This window comes from Phyllobates terribilis, unplaced genomic scaffold (assembly GCF_046119375.1).
Source record: "Phyllobates terribilis strain yellow unplaced genomic scaffold, ASM4611937v1 Scaffold_1__5_contigs__length_1240528914, whole genome shotgun sequence".
In the NCBI taxonomy this organism is placed as follows: domain Eukaryota; kingdom Metazoa; phylum Chordata; class Amphibia; order Anura; family Dendrobatidae; genus Phyllobates; species Phyllobates terribilis.
In genome coordinates this window covers 1,058,439,673-1,058,460,368 of record NW_027362761.1, presented here as the reverse complement: position 1 = coordinate 1,058,460,368, position 20,696 = coordinate 1,058,439,673, and the positions used below count along the sequence as shown (strand labels likewise).

Genomic DNA, 20,696 nt, shown 5'->3' with positions numbered 1-20,696 from the left:
GAGCCGGCACACCAGGAGAAATAGTGATGGCTGGGGACCGAGTATGGAGGGACAGGCGCCGCCATCAGGTTGTGGAAAGATTCCGTCTCCACGAGCCTAAAAGGCAACATTTCAAGTGCAAGCATTTTAGAAATGTGTGAGTTTAGTATTGTGGCCTAGGGGGCGTTGGCTGCGTATTTGGGCTTGCGTTCAAAGGACTTGGGTAGGAACAACTGAACGCTGCGAAGGGACAAGGACATGTAAGTGATTGCAAGTGTGCAGCGACAGGTGCAGGGCAGGAGGCATCTTGGCATGCGCCATGGACAGGGGATTGGTGTGCACGCACAATAGCGGAAAAAGCGGCGGTGTCACCCGCAGACACTGTTTCTGGACCTTGGGGTTCGGCCCACTTAGTCGGGTGCTTTGCTATCATGTGCTGGAGGTGGTGCTACCCCTGCTGATGCTGGCCTAGCAAGTGGTGAAAATCGCCCTTTTGGGCTTATCTAAACAGTCTTTAACCCCTTTATCCCCGAGGGTAGTTTGCACGTTAATGAGCAGGCCAATTTTTACAATTCTGACCACTGTCACTTTATGAGGTAATTATTCTGGAACGCTTCAACGGATCCCACTGATTCTGAGAATGTTTTTTTCGTGACATATTGTACTTCATGATAGTGGTAACATTTATTCGATATCACTTGCGATTATTTGTGAAAAAAACGGAAATTTGACAAAAATTTTGAAAATTTCACAATTTTCAAACTTTGAATTTCCATGTTCTTAAATCAGAGAGATATGTCACACAAAATAGTTAATAAATAACATTTCGCACATGTCTACTTTACATCAGCACAATTTTGGAACCAAAATTTTTTTTTGTTAGGGAGCTATAAGGGTTGAAAGTTGACCAGCGATTTCTCATTTTTACAACAAAATTTACAATGCCATTTTTTAGGGACCTTGAGGGGCCTTTATGACAGAAAATACCCCAAAGTGACACCATTCTAAAAACTGCACCCCCCCCCCCAAAGGTGCACAAAACCACATTCAAGAAGTTTATTAACCCTTCAGGTGCTTCACAGGAATTTTTGGAATGTGGAAGAAAAAAAATGAACATTTATTTTTTTTCACAAAAATGTTACTTTAGACCCCAATTTTTTTTATTTTTGCAAGGGTAGCATTAAAAAATGAACCCAAACATTTGTTGTGCAATTTCTCCTAAGTAAGCAGATACCCCATAAGTGAGGGAAAACCACTGTTTGGGCGCACTGCAGGGTTCGGAAGGGAAAGAACGCCATTTGACTTTTTGAATGTAAAATTTGCTTGAACAATTAGCAGATGCCATGTCGCATTTGGAGAGCCCCTGATGTGCCTAAACAGTGGAAACCCCCCACAAGTGACCCCATTTTGGAAACTAGACCCCTCAGGGAACTTATCTAGATGTGTGGTGAGCATCCCGAACCCCCAAGGTGCTTCACAGAACTTTATAACATTGAGCCATAAAAATAAAATTTTCACATTTTTCCAACAAAAATGTTTTTCAGCCTCCAATTTTGCATTTTCATAAGGGTAAGAGGAGAAATTGCACCATGAAATTTGTTGTGCAATTTCTCCTGAGTAAGCCTGATACCTCATATGTGGGGGAAAACCACTGCTTAGGCACACGGCAAAGTTCGGAAGAGAAGGAGCGCCATTTGACTTTTTGAATGTAAAATTTGCTTGAATAATTAGTGGACGCCATGTTGCATTTGGAGAGCCCCTGATGTGCCTAAACAGTGGAAACCCCCCAAAAGTGACCCCATTTTGGAAACTACACCCCTCAAGGATTTTATCAAGGGGTATAGTGTATATTTTGACCCAAAGGTACGACACAGAATTTGATAACATTAGGTCATCATATTGAATAAGTTGTTACTAGGCTTGAGTGCAAGTGCTCGCTACTTGATTTTGCATCGGGTACTCGGGTATGCACCAAGTATCGCAGGTGCTCAAGTAACATGCTCGAGTCCCCACCCGCATGTTTCACGGTTATTAGACACCCAAAAAAACCTCAACACAACCCCAACCCTAACCCTAGCCCAACCCTAACCCTAGAGTTTATTTTTTACGCCGTTCCTCATGCGGTATAAGTGAATAGACTACTTTATTCTTTGGGTCGGTGCAATTACAGCGATACCAGATTGATATCGGGTTTTTATGATTGACAGACTAGTTTTTGCATCGCCATATTTTGAGAACTATAATTTTTCCATATTTTGGCCGACAGTCATGTGACGGCTTGTTTTTTGTGGGACAAGTTGACATTTTTATTGGTACCATTTTCAGGCATGTGAAATTTTTTGATCACTTTCTATTCCGATTTTTGGGAGGCAGACTAAACAAAAACCAACAATTCAGGAATTGTTTTTTTGGGATTTTTTTTTATGCCGTTCCGCGTGTGGTAAAATTGATAAGGCAGCTTTATTCTTCAGGTCAGTACGTTTACAGCGGTACCACATTTATATTGTTATTTTTATGTTTTTGCGCTTTTACACAAAAACTATATTATAGAAAAAATAATTGTTTTTGAATCGCTTTATTCTGAGAGCTATAACTTTTTTACTTTTCGGCCGTTGGAGCTGTATGGCGGCTTGTTTTTTGCGGGACAACATGACGTTTTCAGCGATACCATTTTTATTTAGTCGACATTTTGATCAGGTTTTATTCCATTTTTCGTTTGGCGGTATGATGATAAAGCATCATTTTTTGCTTCGTTTTTTTTTTTAACCGTGTTCACTAAAGGGGTTAACTGGTGGGACAGTTTTATAGGTCAGGTCGTTCCGGACACGGCGATACCAAATATGTGTACTTTTATTGTTTTGTTTCTTTTCATAAGATTATTTATTTATGGGATTATTTTTTTCATTTTTTTTAACTTTCGCACATTTTTCTTACTTGTACACATTGTCCGACTATGGGTCTTTCACTTTTTACATTCTGATCGGCTGTATAGCACAGGAATGCAGTGTCAGTGCTGCACAGGGAGAAGTTACTTTGGTCTCGTACTGCGCATGACCAAAGTAACTTCTTGCCTCCTAGTGACCCAGATGTTGTCATGATGACATCGGGTCACCATGACTACATCCGGGACTGGACTCAGATGCCGCGGGATGCCGGAGAGGAGGTAAGTATCGGAGCTTACCTCCCCCCTTGCTACTGCAATGCTGCAATCGATTTCGACCACAGTTGAAACCACGACCACGGTTAAGAAGTGGCCTTGTAGTATGGTATTGGTCAGCGACCAAGGGTGAATAGGTTCAACAACTCACAACTGGCAGACTTTAAATGGAGTGTAATATCTGGCACGCTTCAAAAAATGTTATGATTATTACGGGAGTAATATGGGATCACGTCTGATGATGGACAAGTTTCTCTGATTCCACAATACAGCAATGCGAATAAAATCAAACAAATCTGGCTGTATGGTGCTAACAAGCAAATGGAGCTGAAAAATGGTGTATAAGATTGCTTTTTAAGCAAATAATCAGGATTGTGAGCAAAAAAAAAAAAAAATTATCCCTGATATTTAGGGCTATGGATATCTGTAACAGCAGCAGCAGACAGAATGTGACATGGACCCTATTGTGCTGTATATAGTGTCCAAAAACCCTCCCTGCCTAACTCCTGCTATCACCGGTAATTAAATATGCAGCTGGATTAGTCCTCAGAAGGACTGTTAGTTCGGAAGGATATGTATCCTGGTGTGGAATACCTATACCTAACTAATAAACTGCATTCTCTCCCTCACTCAGCAGCAGTTCTCCCTATTCTGCCTGTTTCCGGGATACAATGTGACGAGCATAGGATCACCAGGTCTTATATAGACCCGATGACGCTGTGTGGCCAGCCAATCACTGTAATGCAACAACCAACATGGCTACGAAATAACAGTGAGTGACAGGCAATCCCTGCATGTTTATTTGCTGTTAAAACAGCGCCAAACATACGGGGCCTCGAGCTCCCGCGCGATCATTTCGGAAATACTCGCCGAGCATCTCGAACAGTGAGATGCTCGGGCGAGCACCGAGCACGCTCGCTCATCTCTAATACTGACCAAATACTAATGTCTGAATGAGGCTAAAGATCGGGTTTAGGTGAGCGTATGAAAAATCACCCTTTTCCATCAAGAAAAAAAAATTGACGCTTTTCATCTATCTGCATCCATGTCATCCGATTTTATACATCAGAAGTTAAAAATTGACAAGACCAAATACAGTTTCCTACAATAATAATTGCAACATATTAGTATAGGATCTTTTTTTGTGCACGCATAGATTTGAATGGGCGAGACACATAAAAAAAAAAATTTCCCAGGAGCTTTTCCGACATACAGTATAAAGCTGCCATAAGTAGTTTCTTTCAGCCTCTATATGGCCAGTGTGTGCATGCAAACCGTTTGACATGCAGAGCTTTCCTATACAGAAGCGTATATCACGCAGTTTATCATTCTTCAGAATGGGTCCCTATGGTGGACAGATACCTCAGTATCCAGCCTGACTGTGGTCACTTTCTGGTGCAGAACTCCTGAACCAGTATAATATGCACATAGGTTTATTGCAGTACTCATAGGATTCACAAGAGAAAAAACAGACTAAAGTGCTTAGCCAGGCCCGACTTAAACAACATTATTGCTGATGTTTCTATCTTCTACGTAGAATATTAGATTATAGGAGCAGAAGCATTAATACAGTAATGTGAAAACATGACATTACTGACAATGGACGTGCAATAGTTAAAGGGGTTATTTACTGCTTAACAACCCTTAACAGCGCTAGTCTGGTGTAGAAAATAAAGCGCATACGTACAGTGGGTATGGAAAGTATTCAGACCCCTTTAAATTTTCCACTATTTGTTTCATTGCAGCCATTTGGTAAATTCTAAAAAGTTCATTTTTTTTCTCATTAAAGTACACTCTGCACCCCATCTTGACTGAAAAAAAAAAACAGAAATGTAGAAATTTTTGCAAATTTATTAAAAAAGAAAAACTGAAATATCACAGTCATAAGTATTCAGACCCTTTGCTCAGACATTCATATTTAAGTCACATGCTGTCCATTTCCTTGTGATCCTCCTTGAGATGGTTCTACTCCTTCATTGGAGTCCAGCTGTGTTTAATTAAACAGATAGGACTTGATTTGGAAAGGCACACACCTGTATATATAAGAGCTCACAGTGCGTGTCAGACCAAATGAGAATCATGAGCTCAAAAGGAACTGCCCAAGGAGCTCAGAGACAGAATTGTGGCAAGGCACAGATCTGGCCAAGGTCATAAAAGAATTTCTGCATTACTCAAGGTTCCTAAGAGCACAGTGGCCTCCATAATCCTTAAATGGAAGAAGTTTGGGACCACCAGAAGTTTTCCTAGACCTGGTCTTCCAGCCAAACTGAACAATTTTGGGAGAAGAGCCTTGGTGAGAAAGGTAAAGAAGAACCCCAAGATCACTGTGGCTGAGCTCCAGAGATGAAGTAGGGAGATGGGGGAAAGTTCCACAAAGTCAACTATCATTGCAGCCCTACACCAGTCGGGCCTTTATGGCAGAGTGGCCTGACGGAAGCCTCTCCTCAGTGCAAGACATATGAAAGCTCGCATACAGTTTGCTCAAAAACACATGAAGGAATTCCAGACTATGAGAAATAAGATTCTCTGGTCTGATGAGACAAAGATAGAACTTTTTTGGTGATAATTCTAAGCGGTACGTGTCGAGAAAACCAGGCACTGCTCATCACCTGCCCAATACAATCCCAACAGTGAAACATGATGGAGGCAGCATCATGCTATGGGGGTGTTTTTCAGCTTCAGGGACAGGACGACTGGTTGCAATTGAAGCAAACATGAATGCAGCTAAGTACAGAGATATCCTGGATGAAAACCTCTTCCATTGTGCTCTGGACCTCAGACTTGGCCGAAGGATCACCTTACAACAAGACAATGACCCTAAGCACACAGCTAAAATAACAAAGGAGTGGCTTCAGAACAACTCTGTGACTATTATTGACTGGCCCAGCCAAAGCCCTGACCTAAACCCAATTGAGCATCTCTGGAGAGACCTGAAAATGGCTGTCCACCAACGTTCACCATCCAACCTGACGGAACTGGACAGGATCTGCAAGGAAAAATGGTAGATGATCCCCAAATCCAGATGTGAAAAACTTGTTTCATCATTCCCAAGAAGACTCATGGCTGTACTAGCTCAAAAGGGTGCTTCTACTCAATACTGAGCAAAGGGTCTGAATACTTATCACCATGTGATATTTCAGTTTTCTTTTTTAATAAATTTGCAAAAATTTCTACATTTGTTTTTTTTCAGTCAAGATGGGGTACAGAGTGTACTTTAATGAGAAAAAATGAACTTTTTAGAATTTACCAAATGACTGCAATGAAACAAAGAGTGAAAAATTTAAAGGGGTTCTGAATACTTTCCGTACCCACTGTACCACCCAGAGTGGCGCCGTTCCCCCACTGATGGTGCCATATCTCCTTAAGCCTCTACACTTCTGTCTATTCGAACTGTGCAGCCGCAGATTGGCTGCAGTGGTCACGTGACAGTAATCACATAACCTTTGTGAGAGACAGCCTAGAAATCACAGGAGTGGGACCGATCTAAGCGGAAACTATGCATTTTTATTTCTGCACCTGACTGGAGCCATTCGGCCAAGTTCACATGTTCAGTATTCAGTCAGTACTTTACCTATTTGTAAACCAAAGGCAAGAGTGGGAGATAAATGCAGAAGTGGTGACGTGTTTCTATTATACTTTTCCTCTGATTGTTCCACTCCTGGTTTTGGCTTACAAATACTGATGGAAAATACTAACCAAATACTGAACGTGTGAACATGGCCTTAAAGGGGATCGGTCACCACTTTGTAGTTATCAGACCTCTACTATGGGCATACAGGGTATAGAAAAGTAAATCTAGATATACCTGTATGGCCCATAGTAGAGGTCTGATAAAGGGAATCTGTCACCACTTTGGAGTTATCAGACCTCTACTATGGGCCATACAGGTATGTATGATTTACTTTTGTATCACCTGTATGGCCATAGTAGAGGTCTGATAACTCCAAAGTGGTGACAGATTCCCTTCAAGAAGGGGCTGTCCAGTAGGAAACAGCTTTTAAGAACTAACCCCTTCCCCGACGTAGGATGTATATGTTTCTCACAAGTCAGGGTGCTGGTGTACGGGGTATGCTCAGGTAGGGGCTCATGCACACAACCGATTTTCTCGTATGAATGCTATTTGTGGTTTTCATAGATAGCACCTGTATCTATCATATTATATGGGGCTGTGCACGTCTGATCTTTTGCTTGGACTGAGTGGTCCGTGGGAAAAAAAATAAAAAATCGGAGACATGTTTGATTTTAATCCGAGTGTCAGATCAAAATCAGCAATGCAAGTCTATTGGTCTGTGAAAAAATAAATAAATCGAACCGCACTCGGATGACAGCTCAGTGCAGCTTGATTTTCATGAACCGACAGAAAGGAGAAGGTGGAGAATTTTTTTTTCTCCCCAACATCATCTGAGAAAAGCTGATGACTCTTGAACCACATGCTGATCAAAGGCTGATCAGAATAATCGGATCGTTTTTCTCGGATGTGGAGAAAGGGGGCTGCTAGCTATGTTATAGAGCTCTGTTAGTAGTGACTGCAGTTAGCTCTGATTGCTGCTGTCAATCTTTCACAGCAGGATTTAAATTGTCTCTGTCAGCACAGGATGACTGTTCAAACTAATTCTCGCTGCATCATGGCGGAGCCAATCATTTATATACACCTTTTCACCTGCTCGTTTTCCCTCTCTCTCTGCCTCTTTGGAGCCAGAACTGTCAATCAAAGAAGAGGGGTGGAGATAGAGGGAAAACAAGGTGAGGAGGTGCATATAAACGATTGGCTGTGCCGTGAAGCACCGAGCTGAGGGACTTCGTGTGATCAGTCGTTCTGTGCTGACAGAGACCCTGTAACTAGTTTGAAAAGCAATGGTGGTTGCCATGGCAGCCAGGGGCCTTCTGGAGCTCCTGTCATCATTGTGCTCCTATGTTCAGTTTACTATAGTTGTACATATTAAACACACATGATCAAGAGCTGAAAAATACTCAGAAAAAGGAGTTAAAAAAAAAAGAAGTATTTTCTACAGTTCAGCAAACAAAAAAAACCAAGCCTGCCAGCTGTGTATGGAATAGCAGACATGTAGGGGCGCGGGAAACGCGTTCTCAGGTCACCGGCATAATGACTGCTACAGAAACAAACCAGAACACACCGGCAGAATTGTGAGGTTTTTACCATTTTATATAGTAAGATGGACGGTGTTCCTCAGTCCCACAGCTCACCCCACAGACAGCCCCGAACACACCTATGAGGATGGGGAAAAAAGAGCGTTATGGCCCTTGGAAGAAAAAGAGGAACAACCGAACCCTGAGGAAACATCCTAACCCTGCAGAAGGGACATCACAGCGGGTACTGGAGACCGGATTCCCTGCAGATCTGACATCAGTCCACTGTGACAATGGCAGCCTCTCCTGCCTGCCCCGGGGAGCCCCCCACCGCCACATGAGGGGATGCTCTCCTCACCCCTTACCTCCCACTATGTCGGCTCACCAATATGTCTCCCCCGGCTCAGCGTCACAGCCGCTCTCTATGAGCGATCAAGGGATCTCCTAGGCCAACTACGTCATCAGCGCGACGACTCTCCACACAGCAGGTGACCTCCTCCGCCTGGCGCCAGGTGATGACGTCACCTCTCAGCCTGGCTGCTGGGCCAGGTCCCGCCCATATGATGTGAGTCGTCACGGGTTTGTCACACGGTGCGACCCGTAGAAAGCGATATCGAAGGCAGTGCTTGCATAATGATGTACACAGCACGCCGGGACTAGGGTCCGTACAGCCCGGAGCACGTACATGTCCTGCGCCATACCTCTCCCCGTGTGTGTGCCCACAGTGCTGCCCGTGTGACCTGAGCCCTGGTACATGTGCCCGGACACTGAGGACGACGAGTGTCCTGTCTGCTGAGCGGATAATCCCCATCATCCCAACTCTCCACAACAACAGCTGCACCATCCTCCTCCTCCTGCCCGGGATCACTGGCACCATGAGCTGGCTCTTCTCCAAGAGCCCCAGACCTCTGCCTCCTCTCACCAGCCTCCAGCAGCAGAAGCAGCGGCAGATCGACTCTCTGAAGGCTTGTCACAGCAAGTGAGTGCCACATGGGTGCTCTGATGTGTTCCCTGGGGGGGTGTTATACCCATACCCTGATGTGTGCCCTCTGGTGTCTTATACCCATGCCCTGAGGGGGGATGTTATACCCATACCCTGATGTGTGCCCTCTGGTGTCTTATACCCATGCCCTGATGTGTGCCCTGAGGGGGGATGTTATACCCATACCCTGATGTGTGCCCTGAGGGGGGATGTTATACCCATACCCTGATGTGTGCCCTGAGGGGGGATGTTATACCCATACCCTGATGGGTGCCCTAATGTGTGCCCTGGGGGGGGTGTTATACCCATGCCCTGATGTGTGCCCTCTGGTGTGTTATACCCATTCCCTGATGTGTGCACTGGGGGTGTCGTATACCCATGCCCCGGTGTGTGCACTGGGGGTGTCGTATACCCATGCCCCGGTGTGTGCCCTGGGGGTGTCGTATACCCATGCCCCGGTGTGTGCCCTGGGGGGAGGGTGTCGTATACCCATGCCCCGGTGTGTGCCCTGGGGGGAGGGTGTCGTATACCCATGCCCCGGTGTGTGCCCTGGGGGGAGGGTGTTATACCCATGCCACGATGTATGCCATAATGTGTGCCCTGGGTGTGTTTTATACGCGTGCCCTGTGAAGTGACATAAGTACTTCCAATAATTCCCCACATTGTACCAGCGCCGTACCTCAGTCCCATTGTTCAGATGTGATCCAATCACTGTAGTCAGTCTACAGCTCATGGTCTGTAAGTTTGGGTGTAAAAATGACTTGTGTCAGGCAGTGTTATCATAGTACCCCAATCACAATGGCTGCCTGTATAGGAGAGCGCTGTCTGCAGTGCTTTCCTATACTGTTATATCTACTGTATGTAGACACTTACCGACCAAACAGAGGCTGAGAAAAGACGCAGAAGAGGTTTTCTCCCGCTGGCCGTGTACATACAGAGATGAGGTGAGAATGTCTGGAATCTGCTGCAGGTGATCACTTCCTATTTCATGTAAACAAACATCCCAGCGCCTGTGCACACAGAGCTGACTGATCAGTGCAGATTATGCTCTGTTTACAATTAAGAAGGAAGACTGCCTTCCCTAAACAGTCTACTGTTTTTAAGGGGGTTGTGCCTGAAATAGGTGGAGGTGTCATATGTATAGGTCATCACTATATACTGTAAGTCCCAGACAACCCTCTTGATGTAATGCAGATCAGATTGAAGCTCACTGATGTTCTTTATTATCCTCTTTCCTTATTCTTGTGTTTGAGCAAAGAAACAATCGAAAAAAGTAGAGATCCTGTGTAATATGTATAGAAAACAAGAATACAATGATTTGGAAATTTCTTATAGCCAAATTTTATTTCCACCATATCATAAGACACAGATCAGAAGATTAATGTTAGATATTTTTCTATTTCATATGAAAACATTAACTCCTTTAGAAACTGATGGCAGCAACACATCTCAAAAAAGTTGGGACAGGGATTACAAAACGCTGGAAAAGTAAGTGGCACTAATGAAAACCAGCTGCAGGGTCTATTTTTTTAATACGTTACATTACTGTATACACAAAATAATGTAAGAGAGGTAGAGTCTCTCAGAAGCAAAGATGGTCAGAGGGTCCCCAACCTGTGAGCAACGGTGTCTAAAAATTGTGGAATAATTTCAGAAAAATATTCCTCCACGTGAAATTCTTTGTTTTTGGAATCCACGGACGCCGTATTCTGCAGACTCTAGAGGAGAGGGACCATGAGCATTATATAGTGATTTCTTTACATTTTACACGCCGGACCAACTTTTTTAAATTTGGAGTTGTACTGCAATGGTCACAAGTAAACATTTGTACAGTACAGCAGCATGCCGGTTATATGATAGGGACAAGGAGCTAAATTTGACTGAATTAAAAAAAAATAAATAGGTGAGAAAGTCCATTACTATAACACGGGGAATGTTGATGAGTTGTGTGCCTAAATCTGCGTCTAGTGGGGAACAGTCAATGATATCAAGTAGAGTAGTGCATGATGGCAGCCGTTCACACTGTACGGGGCTGTTAGTGCAAAATAAGTCTGGAGTACAGTGAATATCTGGTTATTTTGCACTCACAGCCCCATACAGTTTAAACGGCTGTCGTCATGCACTGCTCTACTGGATATCATCATCTTAAGATCTATTATTTTATTATGCTTAGTTATATAGCACCATCATATTCTGTAGCGCTTTACAAATATTGGCACCGCTGTCCCCATTGGAGCTCACAATCTAAATAACCTACCAGCATGTCTTTAGAGTGTGGGAGGAAACCAGACTACTCAGAGAAAAACACGGGGAGAACATACAAACTCCTTGCCCATGTTGTCCTTGATGGGATTTGAACCCAGGAACCCAGAGCTGCAAGGCTGCAGTGCTAACCACTGAGCCACCATGCTGTCCTATAAATCAAAGGTCTATAAATTAATTCACTGATCTGTAATTTCTGAGCTTGGGTGTGAAAATGACCGTGCCAGCCAGTGCGTATGACCTCCGGCGGCTCACACTGTAAGGTGCTGGGCTCCATGACATTGGATATAGCAGCAGTGTCAGAGCTGGTGATCCGCAGCGGGATGACTAATGGCTGCAGAGCAATCAGCAAAACTGTGACAGGTATGCTATTAGGGCTCTGTCAGGGTCGAATAGAAGCAGTTATATGGTAGTCATGGGGGCCGCCGGACCCACAGCGACTGATCCTCCTCTAAACCCTGACGTCATGGTCGTCTTCGACTATGAAGGACGAACAGCAACAATCCATCAGCACCCTTAATCAAATTGATGGGGAGCCATTGGATGTAGGGAAAGCCCTCTCCTTCTGTCTAACCAACTAGATGCTACTGTCACTATTGACTTGGGCATTTGAGGGGATTAAGATTCCCAAATCAGGGCTACTAGCTCTATTCATGGCAGATAAGGAAAGAGCAGGGCTGTGTAAAACAGCTACACCGCTGCCTTGAAGTTATAATATCACTGTAACACTCTTACAAGTTAGAAGCTCCCTGTACCTGGTGCAGCGCAACTATTAATAACAAAAACTACAATATCAGTCTGCGAGCATTAAGGAATATATATAAAAAAGTAGTAGAAACAGCAATCCAAAAATAGATGATCTATTAGCTCAGCAAGAGCTGTGGCAACGTTTCCTTTTTCAAGCCTTTGTTATTTACCTGTAGAACGGCGGGCACACACCCATTTACAAGTTGTTTGCTTGTGCTGCTCTTTTGCATACATATATATATATATATACATATATATATATATATATATATATATATATATATATATATATATATATATATATATATATATATATATATAAAAAAGCAGCCCCTTCTCCAGGTAAATACCAAACCTTCTTACATATGAAAAAAATAGTAGAAACTGCACTCCAAAATAGATGATTTATTGGCTCAGTAAGAGCTGTGGCAACGTTTCGGCTGAATGCAGCCTTTTTCAAGCAAAGTGCAGAGTATACTGGTGAGGTATATATCAGATCATCCATATGCAGGACAATTACATTATAAAGTGCAAAAAGTGTGCAACGTGCTAAGAACATACAATACATATACATAAATAGATCACATTATATAAAGATTTTTATGATTCATACAAATACATAAATATCACTTATTCACATGGTATAACTCAATCTATGATAAATTGCATAATCAATGCAGGTGTTTAGAATCAAGCAAATCAGGATTGACTCACCGCATCAACATATGAATAATGCAGAAAAATGGCGTCCCCAGTGTTAAACTACGCATGTCAGAATTGCTGCTCGGAAGGGGAGGGGACCACTCTATGAAGATTGACACTGTGCATGCCCAAATGACGTCACTGGCGGATATGACGTTATACTAAGGGCGAAAATGCCACAGACGCCATCTTAAATGTGGTACATATACTCACTTATCTATTATGTAAGGATCTAAATAGTTGTGCTGCATCCGCGCCATTTTTATTAAGGTATGCCCACAAGAATCCCATGTATTAGGCTATTACCATATGTCATAACATAATAGGAGTCTGAGACTTAAATGGGGTTGGTAAACCCAATAACTGAGCAAAGGGGGAACCACTCACCCGTTTAGGGGCGAGTTACTCAAACCACTATGACCCATGCATCCGTTCCCATATTATATGCACATACCACGTTTCAACAATGCCCTTAATAGATGAACCGCATTGACTATGCACTTTATGAAGAAAATGTATAACATAAGACTCCTATATATGATACTCAGTGTCGGTCCAGTGTCATATTTTTATAGTATTACTGATATATATTCTCTACAAATAAATGAGGTTCTTGGCGCACATTTTGAGCAAATTGTGCGAGCCCATCTGCCAACGTCAAGGCGACCTCTTCAGATGGGTTCCTACACTATACTAACTTAACACTAATTTACTAACTAATTGGGACTTGGCCTCACAAATGTGTTTAAATTTCTATGATTTTTATTATTACTTCACTATTACATTTAGAACTTTACACCTGTTACAATTTTTTTATTACCCTTCTTATTCTAATGGTGGTACTAATAAATAATGCCTAATGTTTTTTTGATCCAGAAGAAGGCAAAAACCCCAGGACACCTTCAGCCAATTTGTGTCACAGGGGAAAAATTCCTTCTTGACCCCGAGAAAAGGCGATCAGTCCTGGGGCCCTGGATCAAACCTAATAATGTTATTAATAGTTATTCATAATTATCTTATTAATATTACACAACTAATTGTACTGCTGCTGTAGTTATTAGTATTTTAATTTAGGTTTTTGTTCTTTTTATAGATTATATATTATTTATGTCCTGCTATCTTATTACTTTACTATTCTAACTTTTCTATAACTACTTAAAATAATCGAAACAACACTATAATTATTTTTATATTCTTACTATTATTAACATCCTGCTATCTTATTACAGTATTATTCTACTTTCCTATCACTACTAATAATACCCTATACCTACAGTGTTGATCCAGAAGAAGGCAAAAACCCCAGGACACCTTCAGCCAATTTGTGTCACTGGGGAAAAATTCCTTCTTGACCCCGAGAAAAGGCGATCAGTCCTAGGACCCTGGATCAAACCTAATAATGTTATTATTAGTTGTATAATTAATATTATATTACTTATTGTACTACTGGAGTTATTTTAATTTATGTTTTTATTTTTATAAATATAACTATTTAATATTCTTCTTATTAATAACCTGCTATATTTTTACATTATTATTATTCTTTCCTATCACTACTAATACTACCCTATACCTACAGTGTTGATCCAGAAGAAGGCAAAAACCCCAGGACACCTTCAGCCAATTTGTGTCACAGGGGAAAAATTCCTTCTTGACCCCGAGAAAAGGCGATCAGTCCTAGGACCCTGGATCACACTGCTATTCTACCTACTACTATTACTACTGTTATTTTATTACTATTTTATTTATTTCCTACTATTATCACTAGTATTATTACTCTTATTACACTAACCCTGATCTACTACAACTATATTACACTATCCTGCTGTTATTTGGTGGTCTTATACTTACCAGCCGGTATTGCCGTATGTGATGTTATCGGCAGAGAGGTCCCAGCAGGATGGTCCACATGATGTTCCTCTTTCCTCTCAAATACCGGTTGATGTACTGGTGGAAGTTGGTCTGGTTCTGCTTCTTCCTTCTTGTTGTTGGGATCGGTTGTCTTCTTTTCTGGGCTTTGGCCGTCACTTCCCCCCTAGGGATCTTGATGTGGAGTTTCATCTTCTTTGCTTTCTCTTCTTTCTTTTCTTCCTCTTCTTCCTCTTCATCCAGGTAGGCGCACAGTTCTTTTAGTGTCTTCTGTCTTAAATCCATGATGTTCAGCTTTATCTTCTTTGCTGCTTTCTCCTCTTCTTCCTTCTCTTCTTCCTCGTCTTCCTCTTCATCCAGGTACTTGCGCCGTTCTTTTAGTTCCTTGCGCCTTTCTTCCCTCTTCCTTTTCTCCCTGGCTTTATACTCTTCGATGCATCTTCTTTGGGCAATGGGGTTGGTCGGCATCAGGCGCTGGAAGAGAAGAGATGAAGTTAAGAGGCTACAAGGAAGATCCGAATACACAGCTACCTTATAGAAGAGGCCGTAGCGTTGCCCTGAGTCGTCTCACTGACCTCCTTCTTGTAGAGGGGAGAAGGGAGAAACTTCATACAATACGCCAGTCTCCTCAGCTGTTCCTCAGGACTGATGTAATCTGCAGAAAACACAACCAGATATTAGGGTAATCCTCCTCGTACAGAGAGGACATATGTTTAAGACTATCAGAAGGAGCTCACTGATGGATTCTCAGTTAACTAGTTCTGCAGCCAGCAATAGACAGTACAGTACAGAGGGTACAGGAGGCAAACTGTGCACAATTTTCAATAAAACTCAGAAAAATATTTACCACCAAGTATATGCATTAAAGGAAAGAAAATGTCCCCACAGATGAGTCTGTTTAATGAAAGCCACAGAAACCCATGTAATAAGAGTATAGAGAACGGTGAGTGAGTGATGGATACTACCTGCTCCAACGCTGGCAGAATACTCCATCCCCATGGTGTCCGCTGATATCTTCTCTTGTAGAAATGTCTCCACAATCTATAAAACCTCAGGAGGCGTCAGCAGAGGGTTTGGGGATTGGCTGATATTTCTTTGGTCTTAGAAACATTGGCTATAAATAATTCGGGGGCTCTGCTGGGGAAAGGGCAAATTGGGAAATGTGTAGGATATTTACTGTTCTGTATCTGAGCTTCATTAAAGGGGAATTATCAGATGGAACAAGTCATCCCCTTATCCCTGGGCTCAGTGACGACTGATAGATCACTGGGGTCCGACTGCGGGAAACTCCAGCAATCACCAAAAAAGGGCAGTGACCCCCATTATAAGTGATCGCTGGATCCATCCAGATGGGAGATGTGACGAGTGCGGCGCCCCCCACTGGTGTCTCAGCGTATCATGTGTTGGGGAATAATGACTTATCCTCTGGTAAATGTGCTGATTCCTGTCAGTTGAGGTCGCTGAGTGCGTGTGATGGGATGTGGCTCCGTCCATTATATTATATCACGTCTTATACCTATAATCTCTCGCTGATCGCAGGTGTCTGTCTTCACACTCAGATGAGATGTAACAAACTGACCACATAGGAGTTTTTTTTTTTTTTTCAAATTCAAACCGAGCAATCCTATTGGCTGAGTATAACTGTCGTTACCATGGTGACAGAATTTAAAGGGACAGAACATTAATATTGTATAAAAGTGTATTTTATTACATATTTCACATAATAGTGGCTGATATATGGACCTGTACAGATAATATGTGGGTGCACACTTATATAACTCCTCATATCTTTTATACAGTATTTGAGGGAGGTGCAGTTGTGTTTGTTCTTGATCATCTATAAAGTAGTCTGGTAATGTATGTACTGGTCTGAAGATTGTGGTTTTATGTTCAATACAAATCTAACTCTTAATCAGACGTCACTGGGAGAGATTTATCAGCTACATGGGACAGAATTCTGTAGTTATGTGCGGCAGAAACTGTATTTCATGACTTGGTGAATATGGAGCCTACCAGGGGTGGATTAAGAGTAGCAAGGGCCCCGGGCAGTTTAGAAGGCGCGGCCCCCCCCCCCCCACACACCTGATTTATCACGTGACATGTCACATGATTCCCTGTGATAGATCATGTGATAGTTCACGGGAAATTAATTTGGCACAATATTAATTGTGCTGCCCCGTCTGAGAGCAGCACAATATTGGGGCAGATACCCTGATTCCAGCGATGTGTCACTTTTTCAGCTGTTTGTTGTCATTTTGAGAAAATCACCGTTTTATCTGCTGCAGATCTAGCAGCTCTCTGTATAGCCCCGCCCACACCACTGATTGGCAGCTTTCTGCCCATGCTCAGTGTACACAGAAATCTACTGATCAGTGATGGGGGTGGGGTCCTACAGAACTTACTTGTCATCTAGTAATAATTACCTTCTGACAAATCAATGATTTTATCAAAACAACACTAAGCAGCCAAGTAAGTGACACATTACTGGAATCAGTGCCTCTAACCCTACATTATGCTGCTCTCAGATTAGGTGGCAAAAACCTGATGACTGATTCCCTTTAAAGGAGCTGTAAAGACAAAAAAGTTTGTATTAAAAAAAATACAAGCCATTTGTGAAATTAACTTTTTTTCATTGTTAATTCACATTAGACTGTATCTTCAACACTTTTGTCAGCAGGTCTTATTACAGACTCTGAATAGGGCAGCTCTCTCCCTCTCCCTCAGCAGAAAGTCACAGCATGGTTAAAAAACGGGATCTTTTATGATTTTCTCATAATAAATAAAAAAGGACATGCAAGTCCTCCAAACTATTTTCCGTTTCTGTATAAGGGAGGTCCTAAATCTTTCTTGTTCTTTAGTTGATCACATGTCAAAAAGGCAAAGCTTTTACTATGAACTCGCCTAAAAAAATATACACTTGGAGAGTAATATCATCATCTGCATGTAAATATTCCTTGACTCTAAGGGCTCGCTCACACTGTCGTATAACACGGCCGAATGCTATGTGATGTTTTATCAGATAGGACTCGGCCCTATGTTATACTATGGGACAGTGCAGATCTGCGATTATTGGCATGAGAAAATAATCTCATTCGATATTCGGACCATGTGCACCCATACAAGTCTACGGGTGCACGTAAAACATTGGACTGCACTCGGATGTCATCCAAGTTCAGTCCGATGAACACTCACAGAGACTATGGAGAAGATAGTCTTCTCCATATCTGTGCTGCGAGAGAATCGGATCACACTCAGTTGAAGCTCTGACAGAGTTTGAGCCGAGTGTCATTAGCATAATTGGCCCTATTCTCTTGCATGAGAGAATATATGGCTTAGTGAGTGGACCCTAAAACTGAATAGTAGTGACGGACAGGCACCTCACAAGCGGGATCCATGTAGCTCTCAGATGTCATGTAGGTAGGGCTTCATTCCATGGGGTAGGGCTTAATTTCAAGGTATATAAAAAAATGGACTTCAAATAAAAATTAAATGAACACAAAAAGCACTAATTGAATTATTTTTTTGTATGTATGTTTGCAGCCCCTTTAAAAACCCTTTGAGGACCAAGGCACATATATGTCCCATAGTTTTAAACTGGAAAAACATTTGATTGAATAAAATTTAAGGTCCTCGAAGGTTTAAGTAGGTCATAAATTCATATGAATACTTGCTCATACAATTGCACATGCCAAAAGATGAAGAAGAACAGAATCAAAAATATGACATTAAGTGGAGCACTTACAGGTATTCAAGGTGAAAAAGACCAGCAAAGGCATCGTCTCGAATGACAGTGAATGAGTTAGAATTCAGCAAGCTGAAAATGAAGACAGCAGGTTAGAAGCGAACCAGACTTTATGGTGCTCAGAATTAGTCAAGCAGAATTTATTGACTGCTGTTGCAAAGCACTGAGACTCCCGCTGTGTATAGATGGTGCCGTGCGGCCTCCCGCTGTGTATAGATGGCGCCGTATAGATGGCTACGTGCGGCCTCCTGCTGAGTATAGATGCCGCACGGCGCTCCCCCCAGAGACAGCAGGAGGCCGCACGGCGCCGTCTATACACAGCGGGGGGCCGCACGGCGCCGTCTATACACAGCGGGGGGCCGCACGGCGCCGTCTGTACACAGCGGGGGGCCGCACGGCGCCGTCTGTACACAGCGGGGGGCCGCACGTAGCCATCTGTACACAGCGGGGGGCCGCACGTAGCCATCTGTACACAGCGGGGGGCCGCACGTAGCCATCTGTACACAGCGGGGGGCCGCACGTAGCCATCTATACACAACGGGAGGCCGCACGGCGCCCCCCCCAGAGACATCAGGAGGCCACACGGCGCCAACTATACTCAGCAGGAGGCCGCATGCAGTCATATACACACACACAAACATATACAGACATGCATAAACACATTTGAAACACAAAAATACATACAAACACACACACCTGCCCACACACACACACACCTGCCCACACACACATCTGTGTGTGTATAGTGTGTGTGTGTATTTTTTTTTAAGTTAAAAACAAGTAAAATGCATGTGGCATCAATATCAAGACTCCAGATATAAGGGCCTATTCACACTGAATTTTGCAATTCATTCATCTCCTCTTTCCAGGCTTCTATCTAAATCCCTGAAAAATGGCATTCAGATGGGCCTTGACACAGCCATTGATTTGAACAAAGGCAAACCGAGGCTAAAGTCTGAATCTTTAGGCTCCATTTGCTCTGCTTTCAGATGTCTCATTTCAGACAGCACAATCCTGAATTTCAGGGATTCAGTTGTAAGCCTTGTGTAAAGACCTGAATGCAGCGCTGAATGTAGTGTGAATAGGTCCTTACATCCTACACCACCTCAGGGGATTGTTGTTATGGAGTATTGCCCCTGGGTGGCCGCAGTTATGACCACCACCAGGGCTCGCGGTCACCCACCCTAGCTTTGGTATTCTGGGGAGCTGCTATAATGAATATCTGAGAAGAGCCCTAGGGAAGCAAGAACATTGGACAACCAAGAGGTGGTGGCCTCAAGTCAGGTGTAGTGTTCAACAGGGCAAGACTTTCTAACCTACACACACACACAGACACACACACCTGCCCACACAGACACACACACCTGCCCACAAACACACACAGCTGCCCACACACACATATACACACACACACACCTGCCCACACAGACACACACACCTGCCCACACAAACACCTGCCCACAAACACACACACACACATACATATACACACATACATATATACACACACACATCTGCCCACACAGACATCTGCCCACAAACACACACACCTGCCCACACACACACATATACACACACACCTGCCCACAAACACACACACACCTGCCCATACACACATATACACACACACACACACACAACTGCCCACAAACACACACACATATACATACACACACACACACCTGCCCACACACACACACACCTGCCCACACACACACACACACACACACACCTGCCCACACACACACACACACACCTGCCCACAAACACACACACACACCTGCCCACAAACACACACACACACACACACACCTGCCCACAAACACACACACACACACACACCTGCCCACAAACACACACACACACACACACCTGCCCACAAACACACACACACACACCTGCCCACACACACACACACCTGCCCACACACACACACACCTGCCCACACACACACACACCTGCCCACACACACACACACACCTGCCCACACACACACACACACCTGCCCACACACACACACACACACACCTGCCCACACACACACACACCTGCCCACACACACACACACACCTGCCCACACACACACACCTGCCCACACACACACACCTGCCCACACACACACACCTGCCCACACACACACACCTGCCCACACACACACACCTGCCCCC

At 43.4% G+C, this 20,696-nt stretch overlaps 2 protein-coding genes across 7 annotated transcripts in view; one reads left to right on the top strand and one right to left on the bottom strand.

Moving 5' to 3' along the window:
- CNOT7 (CCR4-NOT transcription complex subunit 7) overlaps window positions 1-8,777 on the bottom strand; it is a 53,982-nt gene extending 45,205 nt beyond the window's left edge. For 2 of the 6 annotated variants that reach the window (XM_073645412.1, XM_073645411.1), the window contains exons 1-2: window positions 8,610-8,777; window positions 8,295-8,364 (exon numbers count right to left, since the gene is read on the bottom strand). The gene's annotated coding sequence lies outside the window, so the exon portion shown is untranslated. Of the gene's footprint in view, window positions 1-8,294; window positions 8,365-8,589 lie in introns of all 6 variants that reach the window. The other 4 variants (XM_073645409.1, XM_073645407.1, XM_073645408.1 and 1 more) reach the window with 4 other exon arrangements.
- The window catches only part of VPS37A (VPS37A subunit of ESCRT-I), a 117,703-nt gene continuing 105,740 nt past the window's right edge, over window positions 8,734-20,696 (top strand). Inside the window, exon 1 of the mRNA XM_073645406.1 lies at window positions 8,734-9,203. Coding sequence (XP_073501507.1) covers window positions 9,100-9,203 — 104 coding nt within the window. The 5' untranslated portion in view covers window positions 8,734-9,099. The remainder of the gene's footprint in view (window positions 9,204-20,696) is intronic.